This window comes from Puma concolor, chromosome D4 (genome assembly GCF_028749965.1).
Source record: "Puma concolor isolate L17-30 chromosome D4, mPumCon1.1.hap2, whole genome shotgun sequence".
NCBI classification, from domain to species: domain Eukaryota; kingdom Metazoa; phylum Chordata; class Mammalia; order Carnivora; family Felidae; genus Puma; species Puma concolor.
In genome coordinates, this window is record NC_141679.1 from 64,243,642 (window position 1) to 64,266,894 (window position 23,253).

Genomic DNA, 23,253 nt, shown 5'->3' on the forward strand with positions numbered 1-23,253 from the left:
AAAATGAATCATCTCCCTTCCTTCTCACAGGGCTCAAACTCACAAACCCAAGGTCAAGAGTCTCATGCTCTACCAACTGAGCCAGCCAGACGACCCTACAAATACTTTCTTTCAATTCTTCATTTTCTCTTCTGAACTGCATATGAACCATACACATATGTATTTTCCAGAGTTATGTAACCATAACATAACAATCATCCTTTTTAAAAAAAAATACAATTTTTAAAAAATGTGAGTTTAGTAGTTTTATTAATTTTAATGACTCTATATTATCACCTATTATTTATCATATTTGACTTAACTAATCTCAAACTGTCAAGTGTTTGATTTTCTTTAATATTATTCATTATACATACACGATAAATATTGCTGCAACAAAAAATAATTTGTGTATAGCATTTAAAAATTGTTTTTGCTTCTCTGACATACATATTGCAATGGGTGATATTAACAGGTTAGAGAGTATAACCATTCTGATGCCTTGTAGTGTGTGAAACAGCTCTCACAAAATGTGAAGAAAATCATTCCCAGAGCTGCCACAATGCACAGATTGCTCACATTCTTGCCAAGCCTGTTTCTTTCTTTTTTTTTTTAAGTTTATTTATTTTTGAGAGTGAGAGAGAGACAGAGTGTGAGTGGGGGAGGGGCAGAAAAGGGGAGACAGAATCCGAAGCAGGCTCCAGGCTCTAGCTGTCAGCATAGAGCCTGATGTGGGGCTCGAACCCACAGACTGTGAGATCAAGAGCTGAGCCGAAATTGGATGCTCAACCGACTGAGCCACCCAGGCACCCCAAGCCTGTTTCATAATTAATCATTTTTTCCTGTTTTAAATGTTCTGATTTGTATTTATTTAGTGAGGCTAACTATTTTTTGATGTTTGTTTTTCCTATCTCCTTTTGTATGAATACTATATTTGTATCCTTTGCCAATTATAGATTTCAGACAAGGTGAGGCTTTTTACTGGAAAAAGCTATTAACCTCTTTCCAAACATGTTATTTATGTTTCTCTAATTTTTAAGTTTTACCGTTAGCTTTGTTTTGTGAGATTTTATTATACAGACGTTTGAAATTTTATATGGTACATTTATTTTGACTATTATAAATTCTTCTATTGTTTCTGTTGTTACAAGAGTATCAGTTGGGATAAATGTTTTATGAGCAGTTGCTGTATTTCTGAAAAATAACGAGCACTTTAATCCATCCTGAGCTTTTGTACTAAAGAGTGGAACACGTTATTTTCTCTTTGTTGAGACTTTGCATTTCAGCTCCTTGCTTCAGAGGTGCCTTAGCCAATGAAAGCTCACACTCATCTTGGGGTGGCATGCATTCCTTTATGATATGGGCTTTGATTTAAAATTTTCAGATTTTAAAAATATTGGAAAATAAAAAAATTGTGAGGATGGGGACACATGGGTGGCTCAGTCAGTTAAGTGTCCAAGTCTTGATTTTGGCTCAGGTCATGATCTCATGGCTCGTGAGATCGAGCCCCACGTCAGCTTCTGTGCTAACAATGTGGAGCCTGTTTGGGATTCTCGCTTTCCCTCTTTCTCTGCCTCCCTCCTGCTCGCATGCCTGTGAGCTCTCTCTCTCTCTCTCGCTCTCTCAAAATAAATAAACAAACATTAAAAATTTGTGAGGACAAACATCATGTAAAGCCTCTGAACTGTCAGGTTGTATGCAGCTTTCTGGCTGCTGGTGTCCCTTCAGTGTTCTGTTTTTTCATTATGAATCAGCTAATGCCTTTAAAGCTGACACATGATTTGCTGCTCTTCACACAGTCACCAGCCTTTGGGATAGCTACAGTAGCAAATATGAAAGGAGAGGGGTCCAGTTCTGATTCTCAGTCTAGTGGCCTGACTTTTATGATGTCACCTTGTCCTTAAAAACACCCAAACCTCTTCCTTTTTGAGGCATGCAAAGTAGACAAAACACAGTAGCTGTACCAATGGCCTCCTACATGCTAACAGAGAGAATCAATAGCATAGAGAAGTGAAGAATAGAATTTGTAACTAAACAACACAAAAATTTCCTGAGCGTTTTCCCTGAGAATGTATCTAAAGCATGATAGACTTAAGAGGATAAACCAACAGTGCTAAGGCTGTGTTTTCTCCTGTGTTTTAAAAAAAGAGGTGTTTACTGGTTTGGGATTACAACATATGGTAGAGAGCAGAGACAATTCATTAATATAGGATTCCTAACAACATACTGTTACTGATCTGTACAGCTGCGGAGTATATTGGTTGCTGTTATCAGTTTAATCTAAATCCTGTCACTTATTTTTCAAAATGAGATGAAGGCAGAAGATAACTTAAGACTGTCTTGCTTAAATGACATGTCAGATAAAGGGCTAGTATCCAAAATCTAGAAAGAACTTCTCAAACTCAACACCCAAAAAATGAATAATCCAGTGAAGAAATGGGCAAAAGACATGAATAGACACTTCTCCAAAGAAGACATCTAGATGGCTGACACATGAAAAAATGTTCCACATCACTCATCATCAGGGAAATACAATCAAAACCACAATGAGATACCACCTCACAGCTGTCAGAATGGCAAACATAAACAACTCAGGCAACAACAGATGTTGGCGAGGATGGGGAGAAAGAGGATCTCTTTTGCACTGCTGGTGGGAATGCAAACTGGTGCAGCCACTCTGGAAAACAGTATGGAGCTTCCTCAAAAGATTAAAAATAGAACTACCCTACACCCAGCAATTGCACTACTAGGTATATATCCAAGGGATACAGGTGTGCTGTTTTGAAGGGGCACATGCACCCCAATGTTTATAGCAGTGCTACTGACAATAGCCAGAGTATGGAAAGAGCCCATAATGTCCATCGGCAGATGAACGGATAAAGATGTGGTATATATGTACACACACACACACACACACACACTGGAGTATTACTTGACAATCAAAAAGGATGAAATCTTGCCATTTGCAACTATATAGATGTAACTGGAGGGTATTATGCTAAGCGAAATTAGTCAGAGAAAGACAAATATCATATGACTCCACTCACATGAGGACTTTAAGAGAGAAAACAGATGAACATAAGGGAAGGGAAACAAAAATAATATAAAAACAGGGGGATAAAACCTAAAGGACTCCTAAATATAGAGAATAAAGAGGGTTGCTGGAGGGGTTGTGGGAGGGGGGATAGGCTAAATGGGTAAGGGGCATTAAGTAATCTACTCCTGAAATCATTGTTGCACCATGTGCTAACTTGGATGTAAATTAAACAATAAATTAAACTTTTTTAATCTTTTCTAAAAAAAAAGAAAAAGGACTGCCTTGCCTAACTCTCCCCACCCACTGCCCGCAATGTGCAGAATGAAAGTGGAGGGGGCTGCTTGCTTCTTGACAGTTCATACCTTTGGTGAAAACTGAGGCTTGATTACATTAATAAGACTATCAGAGGGGCGCCTGGGTGGCTCAGTCGGTTAAGTGTCCGACTTCGGCTCAGGTCATGACCTTGTTGTTCGTGGGTTCGAGCCCTGCATCGGGCTCTGTGTTGACAGCTCAGAGCCTGGAGCCTGCTTCAGATTCTGTTTCTCCCTCTCTCTGTCCCTCCCCCACTTGCTCTCTGTCTGTCTCTCAAAGATAAATAAATGTTAAAAAAAAAATCAAAAACAAAAAAAGACTATCAGAAATAATCTGAAGTGGGTAAATATATCTGAAGTGGGTAAATACAAGAACTATAAAAAATAGGTGGCAATGCGGTGAGCTGGAGAAAGCTCAGTGTTTGGGGTCAGAAAGCCTGGTTTAGGTTCTTGCTTTGCCGTTCACCAGCTGGGAGACCTTGGAGAAGATTCTACATCTCTCTACAGCATCATCTGTTAAACTGAATGATGGCACCTACTTCACAGTGTTGTTATGACTAAATGATATAACAAATGTAACAATACCTGGGACAGGTGTTCAGTAAGTGTTAACTACCATTATCACCCCAAGAAGCTGTACAGAACTAGATTTGTTGGCAACTGACAATTAACAGAAAAATCAGAGTATTCTAACTTGGAAATGAATGTGATCTTTCTTCCCAAATATCCATACAACCAAACACCTATACAGTCAGATCTTTCCAATTGCTGAAGCTAGGAACAGGCTCTCAGTTCAAGGTCATTGCCATAAAGCCCTGACTGATTGAGCAATTAGCTTGTTAATTCTAGCCAGTCCAAAAGCTGAAATATTTTCCCTCTTCTTGTTAAATTTAAACATGTAACCCAACATGTTTCAAACTCTTGGTCATAATTTAAAATTTCTGTATTTTAATGTGCACATTGCAGAGTACATAAATAATGTCTCCGAGAGGCCTTCTTGGCTAACACTACCATGCTCGCTTTCCTCATGCAAAGATTCCTCCACAAAAATCAAATAGGTTGGGCTTGAATGAGAATCTTTTCTTTTTTAAAAAACATTTTAAAAGACTATTTGAAGAACAGGTTTACAGAAATGTGTAGAAAGTATAAAACGTTTGCATATATCCCTTCTTGCCTACACAGCTTCAGTTAGTAACTTCTTCAAGGGGTGCATTTCTTTCAAGTGATGGACCAACTTGATAGGTTTATTGTTAACTAAATTGCGTCATTTACATTAGGCTCACTCTTTGTGTCGTGCCTTTTATGGAGTTTTCCAAAATGGGCAAGGTCATATATTCATCATTAGAGTATCATACAGAACAGTTTTGCACTCCTAAATATGCCCTGTGCTCCACCCGTCCATCTTCCTCTCCTTCGGGGCTTCTGGCAACCTCTGACCTGATCTTTTTATCAGAATGAGGGTCTTTCATTTTAACTTTCTCCAGTCAAGAAGTCTCTGTTCCTTCTGCAAATGAGAGGGTGGGAAGGACTATGACATTGCTTCCTTTCTGGATTAGGATTACACAAATATTCAGTTAATTTTAGAGTGGTGTGGCTGAGTACTAAGTAAGGGTTCAAAAAGAACCAATAGGCCTCCTGTTTCATATATATATATATATATTATATATATATAATGTATATACACACACACACACACACACACACATATGAATGGAATGGAAGGGAATTAGAATGAAACCATTGTGTTCTAGGCACTTTACATGTTTTATTTATTTTTATTTATTTTTTTAGTAGGCTCTACACCTACTCACAACACCTAGATCAAGAATCGTATGGTCTACTGACTGAGGCAACCATGTTTTATCTTTTCGAATCCTCTAAATAACCATAGGAGGGATCCTTGTTTTAATTAGGAGAAAGGACACTGAGAGGTTAAGAAACTTGCTCATGCTCACACAGCTAATAAGTGACTGTCATAAAAACCCAGTTGTAAATGAATCCAAACCCAGTTGTGTCTGAACCTTTGAATGATGTTATCCTGCAATAGGGGTATGGCTCATAACACTACAGGGTTGGTACCATTTACTAATCATTAATACATTAGGACCGCACAGGAATTAAGGGGACAAAGAGTCCTATCTTTTGTGGTTCCAAGATAATCTACTAAATAAAAAGTAGGGGAGCCTTTGGCAGATGGGTGCCCTGACAGTAATTAAAATTGTGGATTTTTCTTACTTTTGTTTTTTCAAGACTAGCTACTGTTTTCTTCAAAACATAGGAATAATAATATCTTTCAAATAGATCTTCCTCATCCTGAGCAACGTCACCGAGTTTTGTCCAGTGTAGGGAGAGTATGTCTCATTGTCCTGGTGTTTTGAGACCAGGGGGAGTGTCTACTCTGAGGAAGAGGATTGGTGGGAAGTGGCAGATGCTGGGACCAAGGACAGCTTGTTTTCTGAGAACTGACAGTAAGTGGTGCCTTGGAGAGCTGGTAACATCTGGGATACAGGCAGTGGTAGATTTACTGGTACGATGGTTCTCCAACAGAACAAAACAAAAACCTTTTGCTCCTTTCTGTGATATACTAGTTCCACCACAACCAACTTCAAACTATCGACATGACATCACTGAACACAGGGGTAGGAAGAGATGCATACACATTGATCCAGTGTGAACAGGCTCTGGTACACCCTTTGGCTGCAGATTTATTAGGGTGTGAGGAATGAAAAGTCCTCCCTTCTCTCAGTTTCCCTGCCAGGCCCCACGTCTTATGTTTAAAGCTAAGTTTTAGTCAGTGCAGACAGCACTCCCCCTGCCTGCTGCCGAGATATGTTTGCCCATCTCTTCATCTTTTGAGTACCAGGAGCAACACCACTTCAGCATCCCAGGGGAAGCCTGCTGCAGCTGAGATCTTCACTGACTCTGCCTTGTGGAAAGAACGACTCTGAATCTGTCCCCTTCCCTTTAATTGGGGGTTGGCGGGTGGTGGTGAGTTTTGGAGGTGAGAGCTTTCTAAGAAGGTCCCTGCCCTGTCTGGAAGCAACCTTAACCAAACTTAATATTGGGGGGCGGGTCACCCATCCTGAAAGACTGACCACCACTGAGGCTGACAGTTGGGCTGGGCATTCAGTCCAGGCTTAGTATTTCTTGCAAGAGCCCTGAGACCAGCCTCTGGGCAGGAGCTGGAACAATGAGACAGGAGGAGCCCTTCAGACATGCTCAGGAATTTCTGGATGAAGATGGGAAGGGGGCTGCAGCCTAGGAAAGGGAAGATGGGCTTTCCCTGTCCAGAGAGAGCTGCTTAAAAGGTGCTCAGCCAAGATAAATATATTTATTCCTGTTGCCACAATAGGAAGTTAACAATCTGTCAAAAAATACCTGGATACCACAGATAAATGAAAGTAGTTCACCTAACACCTGACTGAAATTGTGCAGTTTTCTCCATATACAAGCATGAGAAGTAGAGGCAAAGAAGTGTATATATTCTTATTTTTGAAGTTTTCAACTTCTTCTTGACTCTTTATAGTTTGGTTTCTGGATCAAAGCAAAGCAAAAGACGTTTATAAAAGCCATTTGTTTTTCTTTCCCCACCACGCTCCTCTGGGGTGTTACCCTGAAGCACTGAGAGAAGAATTAATAACACCGAGCTGGTCATGAGGTTCACGTTAGACAATGTGGCTTCACAAAGAGAAACACTTCCAAATAAGTCAAGAGAGACAGGTGCTGGGCTGCCTGGAGCTGATCTTGAAAGAGACAGGTTAAGTGAGAGTTGGTGGGTGGTGCTCTTAAAAAAAGGCTCACACAATTACCACCAACTTCTTGTGGACCTCCAGGTTTCCGACCACCGCACTGAATTCCTCGAAGGATATTCTCCCGTCACCATCCCTGTCCAGGATGATGATGGTTTTGTCCACGATCTGCTGTAACTGCCAGTCTTGCAGGTTGTTCCCCACCATCATCTTCAGCACCTGGAACAGCTCCCCGTTGGAAATGTAGCCGTCTTTATCCATGTCGTAGATGCTGAAGGCAAACCTCAACTTCTGCTCCTCGTCCCCCCTGACGCTGAACTGGGAGGTCCCCACGACGAACTCCTCAAAGTCCACCTCTCCATTGCCGTCGGTGTCGAAGACGTCGATCACTCGCTGCACCAACGGGTTCTGCCGCAGCTCGGGCAGGGACAAGAACTCGTCCACGCTCAGAGAGCCCGAACAGTCCAAGTCCAGCTTCTTAAACCTCTTGCTCAGCCTTTTAATTTCATCGTGGTTGAAGTGGGAACACATCTCCGTCGGGTAACTAGCTTCATTTCCCATCGTGGATGCAGGCACCCGTTCGCAGGGGCGGTGGGCGTGGGCGGGTTCAGGCTGGACAGTTGCGCGGTGGGAGGGCGAGGCTGGCTTGGAGGGCTCGCGGGACACCCACGACCAGACGGAACAGGGAGGGAGCGGGGAGGGAACACGGAGCGGAGGGGGAGAAGCCAGGAGGATGGGTAGGAGAGAGTGGAGGGTGGAGCGGGGTGGGGATAGGTGTGGGGGTTGGGGGGGGTGGATGGATGCCCAGCACAGCAAGGCTGAGAGGATGCCACGCCCTCCTTCCTTCCCTCCACCACTGGTGGTTTTCTCCCTAGCCCCCTTGCTAGTATTTTATCTTCTCACTTTCTCTCTTTTCCTTAGAAAGTAAATTCCAACGGGGCAGTATCCCCAGCACAGGGCCTGACATGCAGTATGTACTTAATAAACATACATATCAAATGACTGAGTGAGCGGCAGTCAAGGGCTCTTTATGCAAGCCTCGTGTAAGGTCTAAATGAGATGATACATCAAAGTCTTGGTGGTTATACACACTTCCTAAATTCTCCGGGGGAGGGGAAGCCACAATTGACATCCTTCCTACGGTGGTCACTGACCTGTTTCAGGACATGGGGTTCAGGGTCTTTGTAAGAGACCACCCAGATGTCACACGTAATTTCTCACATGGATCACTTATAGGCAGTAACATATTCCTGAGGAGTACACACAATGCTGAACTCAGGGCATTTTTCAAGAAGACACAGTTCCCAAGAATACAGCCTTGGTCGTTCTATTACTTGGAATCCGTCATCTTGGCCTTCATCTTTGTTGAACTGGTGCCTGGTGGCTCTCCTGCTTTGGGAATGGCTGTAATGTGCCCAGAGAAGCCTTTTGCAGGTTTTGAGAGTGACAGTGGCCCTTACACTGTCTCTTCTCCCTTTGCTTAAACTGGATTTGTCCTTTCTGTTAAAGATTAATCTCACACGCTGCCCCTCCCTCCCCATATTCCTTTTTCCTTTAGGAGCACATCAGTTATCCCAAATGCATAAGAAATAAACATGATTCCAGAGCAAATTTGATTCAAAGGGACTAGGGGGAACCCCAGGCCACTAAATCAAACTGAAGGGGGCAAACATTCACTTAAAAAATGTTAGCACCTCCTTTGTGCTTTAAGTAAAGCCAAAATAACACTTTAGAGGCAAGCATGCTTAAACTGGCACAAACAAAGCCATGGGATGAATACCTCACCACAGATCTAGACAGCTTAAGGAAAAGAAAGAAAAGGTCTGTAGGCTAAAATATTTAACTTACTAAATTATTATCCCAACTGATTGAATTAACTACATCTGAAAGAAACATGATAGGGTGGAAAAAAAAAAAATCTAAGAACAACCCAGCATCAGATCTGAAAACTGCCCACTTAGTAGCAGTAAATCCTTACACCTTGAAAAACATCAGTTTTCCCATCTGTAAAATGGGGCTAATAATACATTTTGTACAGCTGGATGAGGATTAAAGCTGATATTACCCAAAATGATAAAACATTATCGTTGTTATTATTATTATTATTACTAATTTCAGTACTATTTAGCCTGCACGTAGAGATAAGGTCTTAAAGAACAGCGGCGGCCTGGGCACTCATGTGTATGGATGTCATTTGATGAGCACCCTTGTGCACCTTTTACAGTATGCTACTCACTGCTCTCACACTTTATCAGCAGCAACTTTGGCTCCTCTGGTTCAGCACACTCCTTGAGGACTGCCTGCAGACCTCCTATTGCAGGCTAGAGGAACACAGCGACCGACCTCACTGGCCCATCAAGCACCCTTACAGAGCCCTCACCAACTTTCCCCTGGTGGGCATCACTTGGAAAGGAGTTATTCATGTGGGAAACTTTTAGTAAGCGTATTCCTCTATGTGTCTTATTAGGAAGTAGTGAGGGGTCGTGGAGAGAGCATAAGAATTCAATAGACCAAGTTCCAGTCTTTGTTCTGCCCTGATTAGCTGTGAGCCCTTAGAGGAGCCATTACTGTCCCAGCCTCCGTGTCCTAAACTGTACAACGGTGATAGTAATTGTAACTGCCTTCTCCATTGCATGTGGTTATTCTGAGAGGAAGATGACGGAGTGCATGTAGAAATGTTACATAAGAGAAGTATTGTCACAAGAGTTACCTAATGGTCAAACAGACGGTATCAGGAAGATGGTACCACTTCACTAAAATAATTCAGTGTGCACCCAAGAAGTGCCCTACTCCTGCCTTGCAGAGGATGTAACCTCATGCTGATCTTAGGTTTTAGTCAATGTGCCGTTGAGTTCCCCACTGCGCCACTGTCCTCGGGCATTATTATGGGGCTCAGTGCCATGGTTTCAATTTTCTCTGGCTGTTATCCTCAGTCATTTTCACTGTTACTTTTTCTGTTTCTGTGGAGGGATCTGGACTGTCAGACATTCATTGCAGTAAGTAAATTAAAAGGGTTGACTGATTGTTTTGGAAGAAATCAGGAGCCTGATGGCACTTCCATTTCAGCAAGCCATTTTTCCCCCCCTCAAACGTTCAGGTAAAGAACTATGAGATGGTTGTGTGCAAAAATAACGGACATTGGGAAATAAAACCAACAGAAATGGAAGTGAGGAGTCCTGTGGCTCACTTAAACCTTCATCTTCCAAGTTAGTCAGGAGAATGGGTTTCTGAGCAGTATCACACAGCCATTCTGGGAGCTTCACAGGTGGTTGTTGACCTTGACCTGGAAGCCTTCACCTATCTGTGATGTTGCCAATCACCATACTGGCCCATCCTTACAGACTGGGGAACCACTCAGCCCTGAGGTTAAAACCTTTTCTGAGCATCAGATTTCTCATCTGCAAAAAGCAGGAATAATATAATGGTGTCACGGTGTTAGTTTAGGTTTAGGTGAGAGAACATCTACAATAATAAAGCCATCTACATTAGCACACCAAAACACAGTAGGTGCTCAATACCTTTTGTACCCTATCTCCTTTCTTTTCCCTTTCTTCCTTCTTTATTTGCTTTCTCCAAAGCAGATGTTTGGCCCTGGCTATATGTGTTTATTTTTCACAAGGATGTGACAAACCTTTTTTCAAGTATATATCGAACACCTACTGTGTGCCAGGCCCTGTGCCAGCTAATGGGTCTTTAGTTGGTAAACAAGATACAGTCCCTTGAGAAATATACAGCTTTGCTATTGAGAAATCTACACTTTAATAAATAATGTGACTGCAAGGATGTAGCACTATCTGGTCAGTCTTTTATGTTTATCATGTGTATTCAAAAGGATCAAGGGTATTGTTTGATTTTCTTTTGTAATTCTGGCATGGTGTTTAATATGGGCAATGGTTTTCAATCACCGTTTTGTTATTTAACAACTCTGTGATCTTGGGCAGAATTACTTATTTGAATCACTGCCCATCTCTAAAACAAGGACAATGATTGCTAACTCATAGCGTCATTTTCAGGATTAAATGAGATAGAGCACATAAAGAATTAGGCTCAAGGTCTAGCATATAGTAGGTACAAAAATTATAGGTGCTATAATTATTGCCTGCATTAGGTTTGCCTGGAAAATTTTAATAGATTATTTACACAAATGTAAATGCAGCTATAGTCATCATTTGTTTTCTCCATGAATATTTATTGAACACCTACTATAGGACAGGCATACCATAGTGATCTAAAGCAGATAATTTTCCAACTGTCTCTGTCCCCACAGAGCTTATAGTTTTGCAGGGAATATGGACATTAACCAAATTACCATGACCAGAAATGTTAAAGGGGTGCCTGCAGTGAGTGTTGCAGGTAAGAGGTAACACAGTAGGAATTTGTGGTGCCACAGGAGTTTACACAATGGGAATTTGATCTGGTCAGAAAGATAAACTAAACCTTTATTGGGGAAGTGATGGTCGAGCTGAAATGTCAAGGATTAGAAGAAATTAACTGGATGTTCTAGGCAGGGATGAGTGTTCCAGGAAGAAGGAACTACATGTACAAAGGCCCTGGGGCAGGGGGAGCATATCAAGTAGGAGACCTTAAAAAAGGCCACTGTGGCCAGAACAGGGAGGTCAAAGGAGAGCATGGTATTAGATGAAGTGAAGAAATGTCTGACTATTCCCTAGACACTGAAGGAAGTGCAACATTTATTCAATCATTCCTTACAGGGCATCATGTATCCAATCATGTTTCTTCAACATGTAGAACATTGAGAGCATTCAGGGATGGTCCCTACTCAAAGCTTACTGACTGCTGAGTGAACTGAGGCATTAGAGTTATACTTAATTATAACACAAGATGGAAAAGATGTCATCAGAGGTGTAAGAGATAAGAACTATAAGAATTCAGAGAATTGAGAAATTGTTGGGAAATTCCTAGCATTCTTGCTGGGAACAAATGGAGGAAGACTTTTCTTTGTAAGAAGTATTGTTTGATTCTGATGAAGGCAAGGGGGAAAGGTACCCTAACCACACGAGTGGGAAAGGGAGGAGTGGAGTTATAGCAACCTGTGCAGTGTGGCTGAAGTACTTGAATAAAATATCAAAGTGAAATGGACAGAACCAGATCAACAAGAGTTCTGAACGTTTGGCCAAGACATCTGGTTTCTATAGGACGCAGAAAGAGTAGCTGAAAGCACAGAAGAATGACTGAATCAGAATTTTGTTTTAGAAAGATTAATATGGCACTGTGAAGGGTGAGCTGAACAGGGGAGAGACCGACAGCTGGGAGAGCAGCTAGCAACCAAGGACCACTACATGTGCTTGTCTGGAAAACGAGAGCTTGTGCTAGGCTCTCGGCTCAACAGCTCAACAGCTAGGCTGAAAGAGGCGCTGGAGATGAAAGGAGAGGTGTATTTGTCTGCTCGGCTGTCACAGCAAAGTGACAAAGCCGGGGGCTTAAGCAGAAGTTGATGGTCGCCGAGTTCTGGAGATTAGAAGTCTGAAGTCAAGATGTCAGCAGGACTATGTTCCCTCTGAGAGCCATAGAGGACTCCTCCTTTGCTTATTCTGAGCATCTGCCATTTTAATGGCAATCTTTGGCATCCCTTAGTTTGCAGCTGCATAAATCCAATTCTGCCTCACGGTCATGGTGTTCTCGCTGTGTCTAACTCTACAGAGGAACTGTCTTCTTATAAGGACATGGGTCATGCTGGATTAAGGAGCCATGCTTCTACAGTATGACCACATCTCAATTTAACTAACCGTGTCTGCAGTGACCCTATTTCCAAACCAGGACTTGTTCTGAGGTACCAGGGGATTAGTTCTTTAAGACCTCAACGTGTCTTTTTGGGGGACACAATTCAACCCATATCACCAGGCCTGAAGTCTTACTAGATAGAAGGATGAAAGGAGGGAGCAGAGGCAAGGCTCCAGATGTGATTGTATGGGCTTCTCTGGCTGACTAGTCCTGTGCTAAGATGTTGCAGGAAGCCATCTATAATGTGTGATAAGAGGAGTACATTTATGAGTCCCTGGGCTCCCCAGTGATGCTGCCTTGTCATCTAGCATGTCCTGAAATCCCACCAATTCCTACAGCTGTATGGGGATAAAGTGTCTTCAGAGGCGTTGGATATGACAGAGGAAATGTGAAGGCCATTTGTCACATTGTTAGACTTGGGAACAAAGGTGAGGAACAAAAAAGATGGCTTTTCTGATAGTTGGTGACACTTCACATCATAGCCACTAGATGGCAATCTTCACACATTTCCAAGCTTTCTGTTTTTTTTCCAAGCCAGAATCTTTAGAGCATGGAAGCAAATACTTATTAGCACAGGGAATAATTAGGGAGGAGTCTCATTTCATGTGATTCGCCTATAGATTTCAGTGTGTGGAAATCTTAAAAAGTGGAAGGAAGACTCTCTCACAGTAGTCTTAACCAGTTTGAGCACTATTCATACCTTTTGGTTGCATAGTAAATAACTATTCATAAATATTCATGAGTCTACGGAACATAACCAGGGGAAAAGCAAAAACTGTTAACGGTATTTGGTCCCAGCTATAATTTATGCCCAAGCATCTCTGGTATATAAAGGAGGAGACCCTTATTCTAAGAGCTCTGTTTACTTGGTCATTAGCAAGGGTGAAGAGGGCACTCGCTAGAATTGGTTTTTCCTTGTAGTAAAATTCAAAACTTTTGTCATATATTGTAAGCAGAGAGCAACAGAGAAACAGCCCTACCTTTGTGAAGATGTGGCGTGAGAGGAAAACAACACGGGAGAATGGTAGGTCTCCAGACTGTCCGCCCAGCAACCGCACTTTGAAAAACCACTGACCACATTTAAAGAAAAAGAGTTCCTGCTGTTGGTTTAAACATCTGATTTCAGTGCATCTTAATGATCTGCATAAACTACCTTCAGGTTTCCCCACTCAAGTCTAGAAGCTGGTTTTGAAGAAAGGAATACTATGATTAATGGTATGATTAATGGTTAATCCAGCACTTACAAGGTAGAAAATTCCAGAATCATGTCTTTCTCAAGTCCTCCAGTAAAACAGTCTTCAGTTTTATAACGTATGTAACTAATACATAAGAGTCTTTATGTTGGGATTGTAAGATGCTTGTAATTATAAGATGCTTATACTTCCTGACACTGCTTTTTTGGAGATGGGTCCAAAAGGGAGGGTGCACCAACTGTAATTTCTTGCATGTGCTTGTTATTTACCACATATTTTTTCTTCTGCACACGTAGCTCTATACTTAGGGAAAGAGGAGCGAACATTTATTAAGCTAAGTATTCTTCTGAAAATAGCTCATTAAATATTATTTCACTACTTATAAGTAGATTCTACTACTATCTATCCCCAGTTTGGGGGTAAGGATCTGAAGTTTTAGAAGTCGCATGGCTTGCATGGATACACAGTGATGGAGCAGGGCATCAAACCTCAGTATGTCTACTTTTGGAGCTGAAAGTCTTTTAGTTATTTCAGACTGCCTTCCATATGGAGATTTTAAAAGATGCCCCTGCTCTCCTGGGGGTAGCAGGGGGCTATGAGGCAGAACACAAGGAAAAGGTGGCCATCTGTGATTTCAGAATCCCTGAGGAGGGCACCACTAAAAGGGCATAAAGTCGTGTCCATCCAGCATGATTGGGTGCAGTGTCTCTGGAGGATGGGGCCAAACTGCATTGCTTTCCCAGGCCTCAGTGCCTTGCTCATGCTCAGACTGGAAGGTTCCTCCTGCTGCAAGGGTTACCTCCTCCAGGAAGCCTTCTCAGATTCCTTCTTCCTCTTCCATGAGCGATTCACAGGCTTGCCTGTGCTACCTCTCTCTCTTATATCTCCTGCTGCTGCCGCCCCTGTGACGGTGTCGGGTAGGGGGTTTGTTCGCAGATCTGTCTCCCTGCCTCTGGCTTCTGTATTCATCTCTGCATCAGCTGCACCTCGTGCAGGGCTGGCACACAGGAGTTCAGTACATGTTTGCTGATGAATGGCTGGCTGGCTGGCTGGATGAATGAATCCGTTCTGGTAGCAGAGTAAAAGAAAGTGAGGCCTTTTGGAGACTGGCCTCCCTTTCTTCATGTGCAATCCCACTCCACATCATAAAAGGACACACGTAGAGCTTTGTGCTTCTTCAGGTTTCCAGAAAGCACTACCTGGATAGGTTCCATCTGACCTTATGCTTGGCTTAAATATTAAACTTAATTACTTAGGCTATTCCAAGGGAAGCACTCAGCTGTCAAGGTGGCTCCCGACATACACGGGTTTTCAATTTAAAGCAATCTACAGTCATTAACTCTCCTTGCCTCACCATAACTTTCATCAGGTTGAATAGCAGTGACATTTTAAATTGAAAAAGGAAGGGGTAGGGATGAGAGGGGCAGGAGGCTGTTGAGATGTGACCTAGTTGTCAAGAGCAGAACAGACTGCATGGAAACTCACCCCTCCCCCACCCCCATACTATTTCCTTTGGGTTTTTAAAGATAAACTGGAAAGAAAATTGACCAGTATTAAAGCTTCTTTTTCTTCTTTTTAATGTTTATTTATTTTGACAGAGACAGAGAGACAGAGAGAGACAGACACAGAGAGAGAGAGAGAGAGAGAGAGAGAGAGAGTGACCAGGGGAGGGGCAGAGAGAGATGGCGAGAGAGAATCCCAAGCAGGCTCTGCACTGTCAGCACAGAGCCTGATTGATGTGTGTGTGACCATGAGATCATGACCTGAGCTGAATCGAGTTGGGACATTTGGCGTGCCTGGGTGGCTCAGTTGGTTAAGCATCTCTGACTCTTGGTTTCAGCTCAGGTCGTGATCTCACGGTTCGTGAGTTCAAGCCCCACATCGGGCTCCACGCTGACACTGTGGAGCCTGCTTGGGAATCTCTCTCTCCCCCTCTCTCTGCCTCTCACCTTCTCACTTTCTCTGTCTCTCTAGAAATAAATAAATAAACATAAACAAATAATAATAAAAAAAAAAAAGAGTTGGGATGCTTAACTGACCGAGCCACCCAGGTACCCCGGCATTGAAGCTTCTTGATGTGACCCATGCGATTTTTTTGGGTTTCAGTGTTCTAGTTGACTAACCCTTTCCTCTTCCCCCACCCCCAAAATTAATAGAGGGAAGAATGTATCTATCATGAGAAAACTCTGTTTTCTCCGTGAACAGTATTAGAAAGTTTTACATGGGATGCACGTTTTGGTGGTCTGGGGTAGTGGTCAGAGATAGAGAGCCCAGACTGGAGGCCAGTCAGTTCCCTGTCCTTCTTCCAGGACCCATCTCTTCAGCTAGTTAAGTCAGGATCCCTCTAAATGTATCAGCTTGAGAAGCACAGCATTCTCTAAGCTGCACAAGCTACGCAGCTCAATCTTAAGGTGAGGAAACAAGCTTAAGAGAACCTAAGTGATTTCCTTATTAGATGACGTTCAGGATTGGGAAGGCCATGGATGGAGAAATTTCAGGGATGTAGTGAAAGTCAAGTTGAGGATGAGCTCAGGATGGAATGTTGGCAAGTTTCTTATGGTGCACTTTCCTTGGTATTCAGAAACACCGAAAAGTACAATGATTTGCTTTTAGACTGCTCCAAAATTTACTTCTCCTTTTCCTTATACCATGTAATCAAGGCCTCTGAATTCCTGAGATGGAACTCCTTTCATGGCAATGTCCAACTTCCTGCTTAGTATGTATTTGTTTCCCACGTATAACAACACAAGGAGACACCTGGATTCAGAGGCAGAAAACCTTATAACAATCCGGGAAGATAGGGCTTCGACCGAGGTTGAGACACGTTAAGTAACTTTTCCAGACATAAAGCTGCTTCCTTGTAGTAATGGCATTGCTAAGATGGTCTGGCTCCCAAGACCAGTGTTGTTCCAGTGGACCTGGAACTCTCTCCTTTCTGACCAGGGCAAGGCATGAGCTGTCTGCCTGCAGGCTGGACCTCCGTGTTCTGGTACAGAAGCTACACATTCTCAGATGGTCAGGCTGCAGGCACTTTCCCCTAGCTATTCCATCCCCATCTTTGTCTGCTACCAGGGGCTGTGCCGTGCATTCTTTTGGCCTTCCAGAACACTCTCCACCTTTTCCCACTGGGCTTTGTGCCCTGAGGAGGTCCTCTGTGGACCACATTGACACGCTCCCTTGACCTAAGGCAGTGGTGGAAAATGAGAAGGTGGGAGGAAACTAAGGTCAGGTATTTATTCTCTGGCCATCTTCCAGCCAGGTCACCATTGGTTGGCTATGTCCCTCACCAAAGGCTATAGCTCCTGTTAGAAAACCCCCTTTGAGCCCTTACTCCTGAGTTCTAGGAATGGCTCTCTCCATTTTTTCCCTTGAGCCTAGATGTGGTAATGACTCCTTCACTTCACCTGCCCTGGGACACTACTATTTCTGTTGGTTTCCTTAACCCATACATTTGCAAATGTCTTCTTGAAAACTCTTCTCGGACTGTTTGAGAGTGCTATCCATTCTCTGCCAAGATCACTATTTCCTCTTCCTTCTTTACTGTTTCCAGTTGGTTAAAAGGTAAAACCAATTATTTACTCAATCCATTATTTAAAAGAGACTTCTTTGGGGAGGGCACCTGGGTGGCTCAGTTGGTTGAGCATCCGACTTCGGCTCAGGTCATGATCTCACAGCAGCTTGTGAGTTGGAGCCCTGCGTCGGGCTCTGTGCTGACAGCTCAGAGCCTGGAGCCTGCTTCAGATTCTGTGTCTCCCTCTCTCTCTGCCCCTAACCCACTCACATTCTGTCTCTGTCTCTCTCAAAAATAAATACACATTAAAAAAAACATTTTTTTTTAAATAAAAGAGACTTTTTTTTTTTCCTTAATAAAAAGGTATCATTAGGCACCTGAGTCTCAGGTAAGCATCTGACTTTGGCTCAGGTCATGATTTCGTGGTTCATGAGTTTGAGCCCCACAGCAGGTTCTGTGAGAATCCACTTTGGATCTTCTGTCCCCCTCTCTCTCTGCTCTTCCCCCGCTGAATCTCAAAAGAAAAAAAGGTATCATTATACACCTTAATAATTTCTTGGAGAATTTTGGGAGTTTGCTAAACTGTGATCTGCTGACTTCCTTTTCCTGGTTTGCAAATAACAGATTTTACAAAACTGTTGCCCTGGAACTCTAAGTTCACTCAGTGACTTTACCAAAAAATTACATTTTTTTCCTGAGTCAAAGGAAAACGGAGGAATTTAAAGTCTGCCATACGTTTTCCCCAGTGGAACTGATGGACAATAAGTTTACTGTGAGCGTAGGCACAACTGTGCTAGGAGCATCGTGAAGAAACATCTGAGGTCATTTAAAGTTCCTTTGAGAATTGCCGGAGTCTGGTCGGCAGAATTGGACGTGCGATTTTCTAGGTGACTCTGGGGGACCAGATAAAGCCCTGAAGTTCAAAAAAAATGAGTTTATCCTCCAGAGAGACTGCAGCTAGACAGCTCTGGGGTTGCCGAGAGATGGGAGGTGAATAGATCAAAGTCCTCACAGGGGACGAAATACTAATGTCCAATTACCAGAAATAGGAAGAAAACGCAGCTTTCATATAGTGTTACTAGGTGACCATATCGCTTACTAGCCAAAGTAGGTTATTTTTTCGGAGTGAAAGGGTGTTTAATTACTCTGTGGCAACATATGTAGACTAGGACTGGACATGGAAAATGGAGAGTTGGGCCAGAGATAAACGAAGGAATGTCCTCCTCAAGGGCACCTGTTGGGAGAGGTACCCTGCAGAACTCCTCCCCCTGGGTGGTGAAGGAGGTGGGACACGTTCATTAAACCGCTATTTTATTTAATTTTTTTTTTTCAACGTTTATTTACTTTTGGGACAGAGAGAGACATAGCATGAACGGGGGAGGGGCAGAAAGAGAGGGAGACACAGAATCGGAAACAGGCTCCAGGCTCTGAGCTATCAGCCCAGAGCCCGACGCGGGGCTCGAACTCACGGACCGCGAGATCATGACCTGGCTGAAGTCGGACGCTTAACCGACTGCGCCACCCAGGCGCCCCAAACCGCTATTTTATTTACTCCACCCAAGAAGCCCCTGAAGAGATGAAGAAGCTAAGATTGAGCTGCGTTAGTGATTTGCCCTATGCAAGCTGATGGTAGATGCAGGCTTCTAATCTGGCTTGTCAGATTTCAGGGCTGGTCCTGGTTTCCACACTATCACAGCCCAGCAATGTACGGCATTTGAGGCAAAAGGTATGGGAAGCAAAGCACTTACGTAAATGCTTCCTTCTTCTGACCTTTTCTGAAAGCTTGGGGGAAAAAAAAGCAGGTGGAAATTCATGGATTGAGCCAAGGGAAATCCAGCAGGCAGAGGGCCTTCACAGAGGAGCCCAAGCTCAGCCAATGAGATAAAGACTGGTTTCATTTAATTATATTCTGCCTTTGGGTTCGGTGAGGGAGACATCCTGAAATTCTGTCATAGGTTGTTCAAGACAAATGTGCCGGCTGGTGTACAAGGATACACACTGCTGTTTGAATGCACACAGGTGAGCATCATCATATGGCAGTTTGCTACTACTGCACAGACCAGGATGCACCATACTGCAGAGCACCATTCCTGAGAAAGAACAGCTCCATGCGTGTTCAGAAGATTCCCCGAGGCTGGGGGCGGCCTGCTTACCTCTACACACACAGAATTTTTTTTTTTTTTTTTGTCTGAGGTTCCAATTAATGATACACTTCCCTTCCATTCTCCTCAGTCCTACCTCTCTCCCCCTTCCAAATTCAGCTGACCAGGAGAGAGGGCCCAGGGTGGTCTTAACTATAACTTGATCCTGATGTCAGTCTCTTATCCAACTGCTTCTAATTGACTACATCCAGAATTTCCCAAATGCTTCTCTCCTGAATTTGACCTGCTAAAAACCATGGTTGGAAAAAAAAAATTTAGTATATTTTGTATGCATGACCTGAACAGTTTATGGCTTCTAATGATTATTTGTTATTCAAAACTTATCTTCTTACTTGTCCACATGTAATTTGGTTTTGTTCAAAATTGCTGCTAAATTCATAAAAATCCTGGAACATTTATAGTGAAACCTCAAAATCCTTAACAACATAAGTGATCTTGTGGCTACCATATCTGGGCATAGTTCAGTATTTTACAAGCACTATCTACCTTAATTTTCACCATAATCCTATAAAGTAGATATTATCATCCCCAATTTGCAGAAGCTGAGGCTCAGAATGGCCAACTAACATGTCCTGTATCACATAGCCAATAGGGTTCAAATCCAGAACGGTCTCTGAAGCCCATGTTTTGAACCATTATGCTGTACTGTAAAGAATATTAATATTATCTCAGGATGATCCACTGGATCAAAGCTAGGAGGGCTCTTGCAGATGATAAAACCCAAACACCTCATTGTACAGATAAGAAGTGGTTGGGATGAGAGAGGAAGCAACTTTTCCATTTATGGAGTGGGTATGGAATAGGTGAGTGATTGCTAATTTGGCATCCATTCTCCCGTGTCCCTCTTCCTAAGGGAATGCTGCTTTTGTTTAGGTCTTCTCTATGTGACCATGTATTTCAAGGGAAGCCGTCCCATCATCAGTCCTAGGGGATGAGTCATGGTTGGTCTAATCCATCATGATGATTTCATTCTTCCTGCACTGATTGCATATTAATATTTCCATCATTTGCTACTTGTGTCAGGTTTCTTTTTTTTTTTTTTTTTTTTTTTTTTAGTTAGTTTATTTATTTATTTATTTTGAGAGAGAGAAGAGAGCAGGGGAAGGGGGGGAGGGGGGAGAGAGAGAGAGAGAGAGAGAGAGAGAGAGAGAGAGAGAATCTTAAACAGGTTCTGCAATGCCAGTACAGAGCCTGACATGGGGCTCGAACTCAGGAACCGTGATCGTGACCTGAGCTGAAATCAAGAGTTGGATGCTGAACTGACTGAGCCACCCAGGTGCCCCTGTGTCAGGTGTCTTTCCATAAATGGTCTCCTCTTCTCAGAACAAAATAGCAAGGCAGGTGTTATCATATTCATTCATGGATGAGGAAACTGAGACTTAATAGCAGCTAAGTCATTCAGTTGTTAATTGGTAGAGTCAGGATACAAGTCCAGAAATATATGGCTTCAAATTTATCATGCTTTGTGGTAGCTCTTTTCATACTGGAATAAATAGATTTATGTTAGTCTCCAGAAGGATGTTCCCCTCTATGTGCCTGGTGGAGTTAGGTTCTGAGTCTGCAGAGTCCTGTACCTCCAGTGGAGGTTTGTCCAGTGGAGTCAGATGGTCCCTCCAGCTGATATCTCAGTCTGATGGTCCTCTGAAGTGGCAACAGCCTGGAGGTGTTCATGTGATCAAGCAGGTTCAGATCATTCCATATGGCTGGCTTTGGGGACATGACTGAGAGGCTCCTTTTGCCTTGTCTGATGTCTTTTTTGTCAACTTTGAATCACTTGGAAGTTTTGGCATGAGTTAACCACGGTCACAGCAAATGGTAGAAAACACCAAGTGAACTGCTGCTTTGCACAATTTAAGCAACTGGTTTTTTTCCTTTCTCGGCTGACTTAATTCAGCTACCAGTATCAGCCCAATTTTACTTCATTTAGAAAATGCCATGCAAACCTCTCCAAATAACGATAAAAATGCCTGCCTAACAGGGTTGTAGTGAGAACCAATGAATTAATGTCCCCAGTACAGCTTATGTCACATAGTAAAAAAACAGAACATGCTAGTTCCCTAGTTCCTCATTTTCCTCTTTGCTTCCTTTAAATCTTTGTTCTATGACTATCTTCTCAGTGAGATACAATATGAGGTTAAAAAGGAAGATATGACTCAGATTGGCACAGGGATTATAGGCAGGCTCTGGAGAAGCAAGATTTCAGCTGGGAATTTATAATGAGAAGGCATTAGCTGGTAAATGCCTGGCGTAAGACTTTTGGGGAAGGAGGATGTAATAGCATGTGCTGAGATGCCAATGCACAGAAGCCACTGGCGTATCTCTATCTCAAATGGCCACTGTGGTGGGGCTGTAATGAGCCAGGGGAAAGTGGCATGAGACGAGGCTGAAGCTGTAGGCAGGATCAAGTCCCACAGGGCACTGTAGGCCATGTTCTGCATTTCAGATTGTTCCCTAATTAACACGGGAAGCCAATGCAGGCTTCTAAGTTGAAGAGTGATCTGCCACATGGAGAATAAATTGGAGAAAGGCAGACATGAAAACAGACAGCAGTTAGGCGGCTTTTGCAGTGGCCCAGATGAGGGATGATGGCTTGAACTAGAGCCATGACAGCGAAGATGGCAATAAACGGGCATACTTGAGACATATTTTATAGAAGGAAAAAATATGTCTTGTTGATGGATACGGAAGGTGAGATGTGGGAGGCATTAAGGATCCTTGGCAGTTTCTGGAATGGACAGAGGCGCCATTACCCAAGATGTGAAGCACAGGAGGAAAAGCAGATTTAGGAGAGAAGATCAAGGGTTCAGTTTTTGACAAGTTAAATGTGAGATGCCTGTAGGATATCCAAGTGGGGATGTCAAATGGGAAGGTAGACATATGGTTCTGGAGCTCAGAAGAGTCTGTGTAGAAATACAAATTTGGGAGTTGTTGACAAATAGAGGCTATATGAAGCCATTATTGTTGTTGGCTATAGTTTTTGGAAATGTCTGGCTGACCTTGTACCGATTTATTTGGCTTCTCTTTTAAATACCTGAACCCATGGTTCTTCTTATATCTTTTAGTCTATCTTAATTATCCACTTTGATGGTTTCTTTCCGATTACATTGTAAAAGCAGAGCACTGCAATAGAAAGATGTAGATTCTGACTATTTGTTTGCCTTGGGCAAATCACTTAGGACCTTTGGGTATTAGTTTCCATCTGTAAAAGAAAGGTATTGGCTGTTTTCAGTTTAAAAAATCTATGATCCAGTAATGAAGAATTACTGGGTAAAGTGTGTCTATTTTTGTAAACCCACAAAGGATTCATCTTTGGACTATCGGGAAAATAGCTTTGATTGGATCTTGAAGGATAGTCTGAAGTCCACCTCATGACCAGCAATTAACACTTAAACTGAACACTGTTTTGTTTTTTTATGTTTATTTTTGAGAGAGAGAGAGAGAGAGAGTGAGAATGGGGGAGGGACAGGGAGAGAGGGAGACACAGAATCTGAAACAGGCTCCAGGCTCTGAGCTGTCAGCACAGAGCCTGATGCAGGGCACGAACTCACGGACCGCAAGATCATGACCTG

The 23,253-nt window shown here is 42.8% G+C and overlaps 2 protein-coding genes across 2 annotated transcripts in view; both read right to left on the reverse strand.

The window, feature by feature from the left end:
• Positions 1-23,253, reverse strand: part of GRIN3A (glutamate ionotropic receptor NMDA type subunit 3A) — a 172,213-nt gene that overhangs the window by 20,880 nt on the left and 128,080 nt on the right. The window lies entirely within an intron of this gene.
• PPP3R2 (protein phosphatase 3 regulatory subunit B, beta) lies at positions 7,070-7,722 on the reverse strand. Its single transcript, XM_025924962.2, has one exon. The coding sequence runs from the start codon at positions 7,635-7,637 to the stop codon at positions 7,125-7,127; it is 513 nt and encodes a 170-aa protein (XP_025780747.1). The 5' UTR covers positions 7,638-7,722; the 3' UTR covers positions 7,070-7,124.

Coding starts and splice junctions, on each gene's coding strand:
- PPP3R2 (XM_025924962.2), bottom strand. CDS start 7,637: ATGGGAAATGAAGCTAGTTACCCGACGGAGATGTGTTCCCACTTCAAC.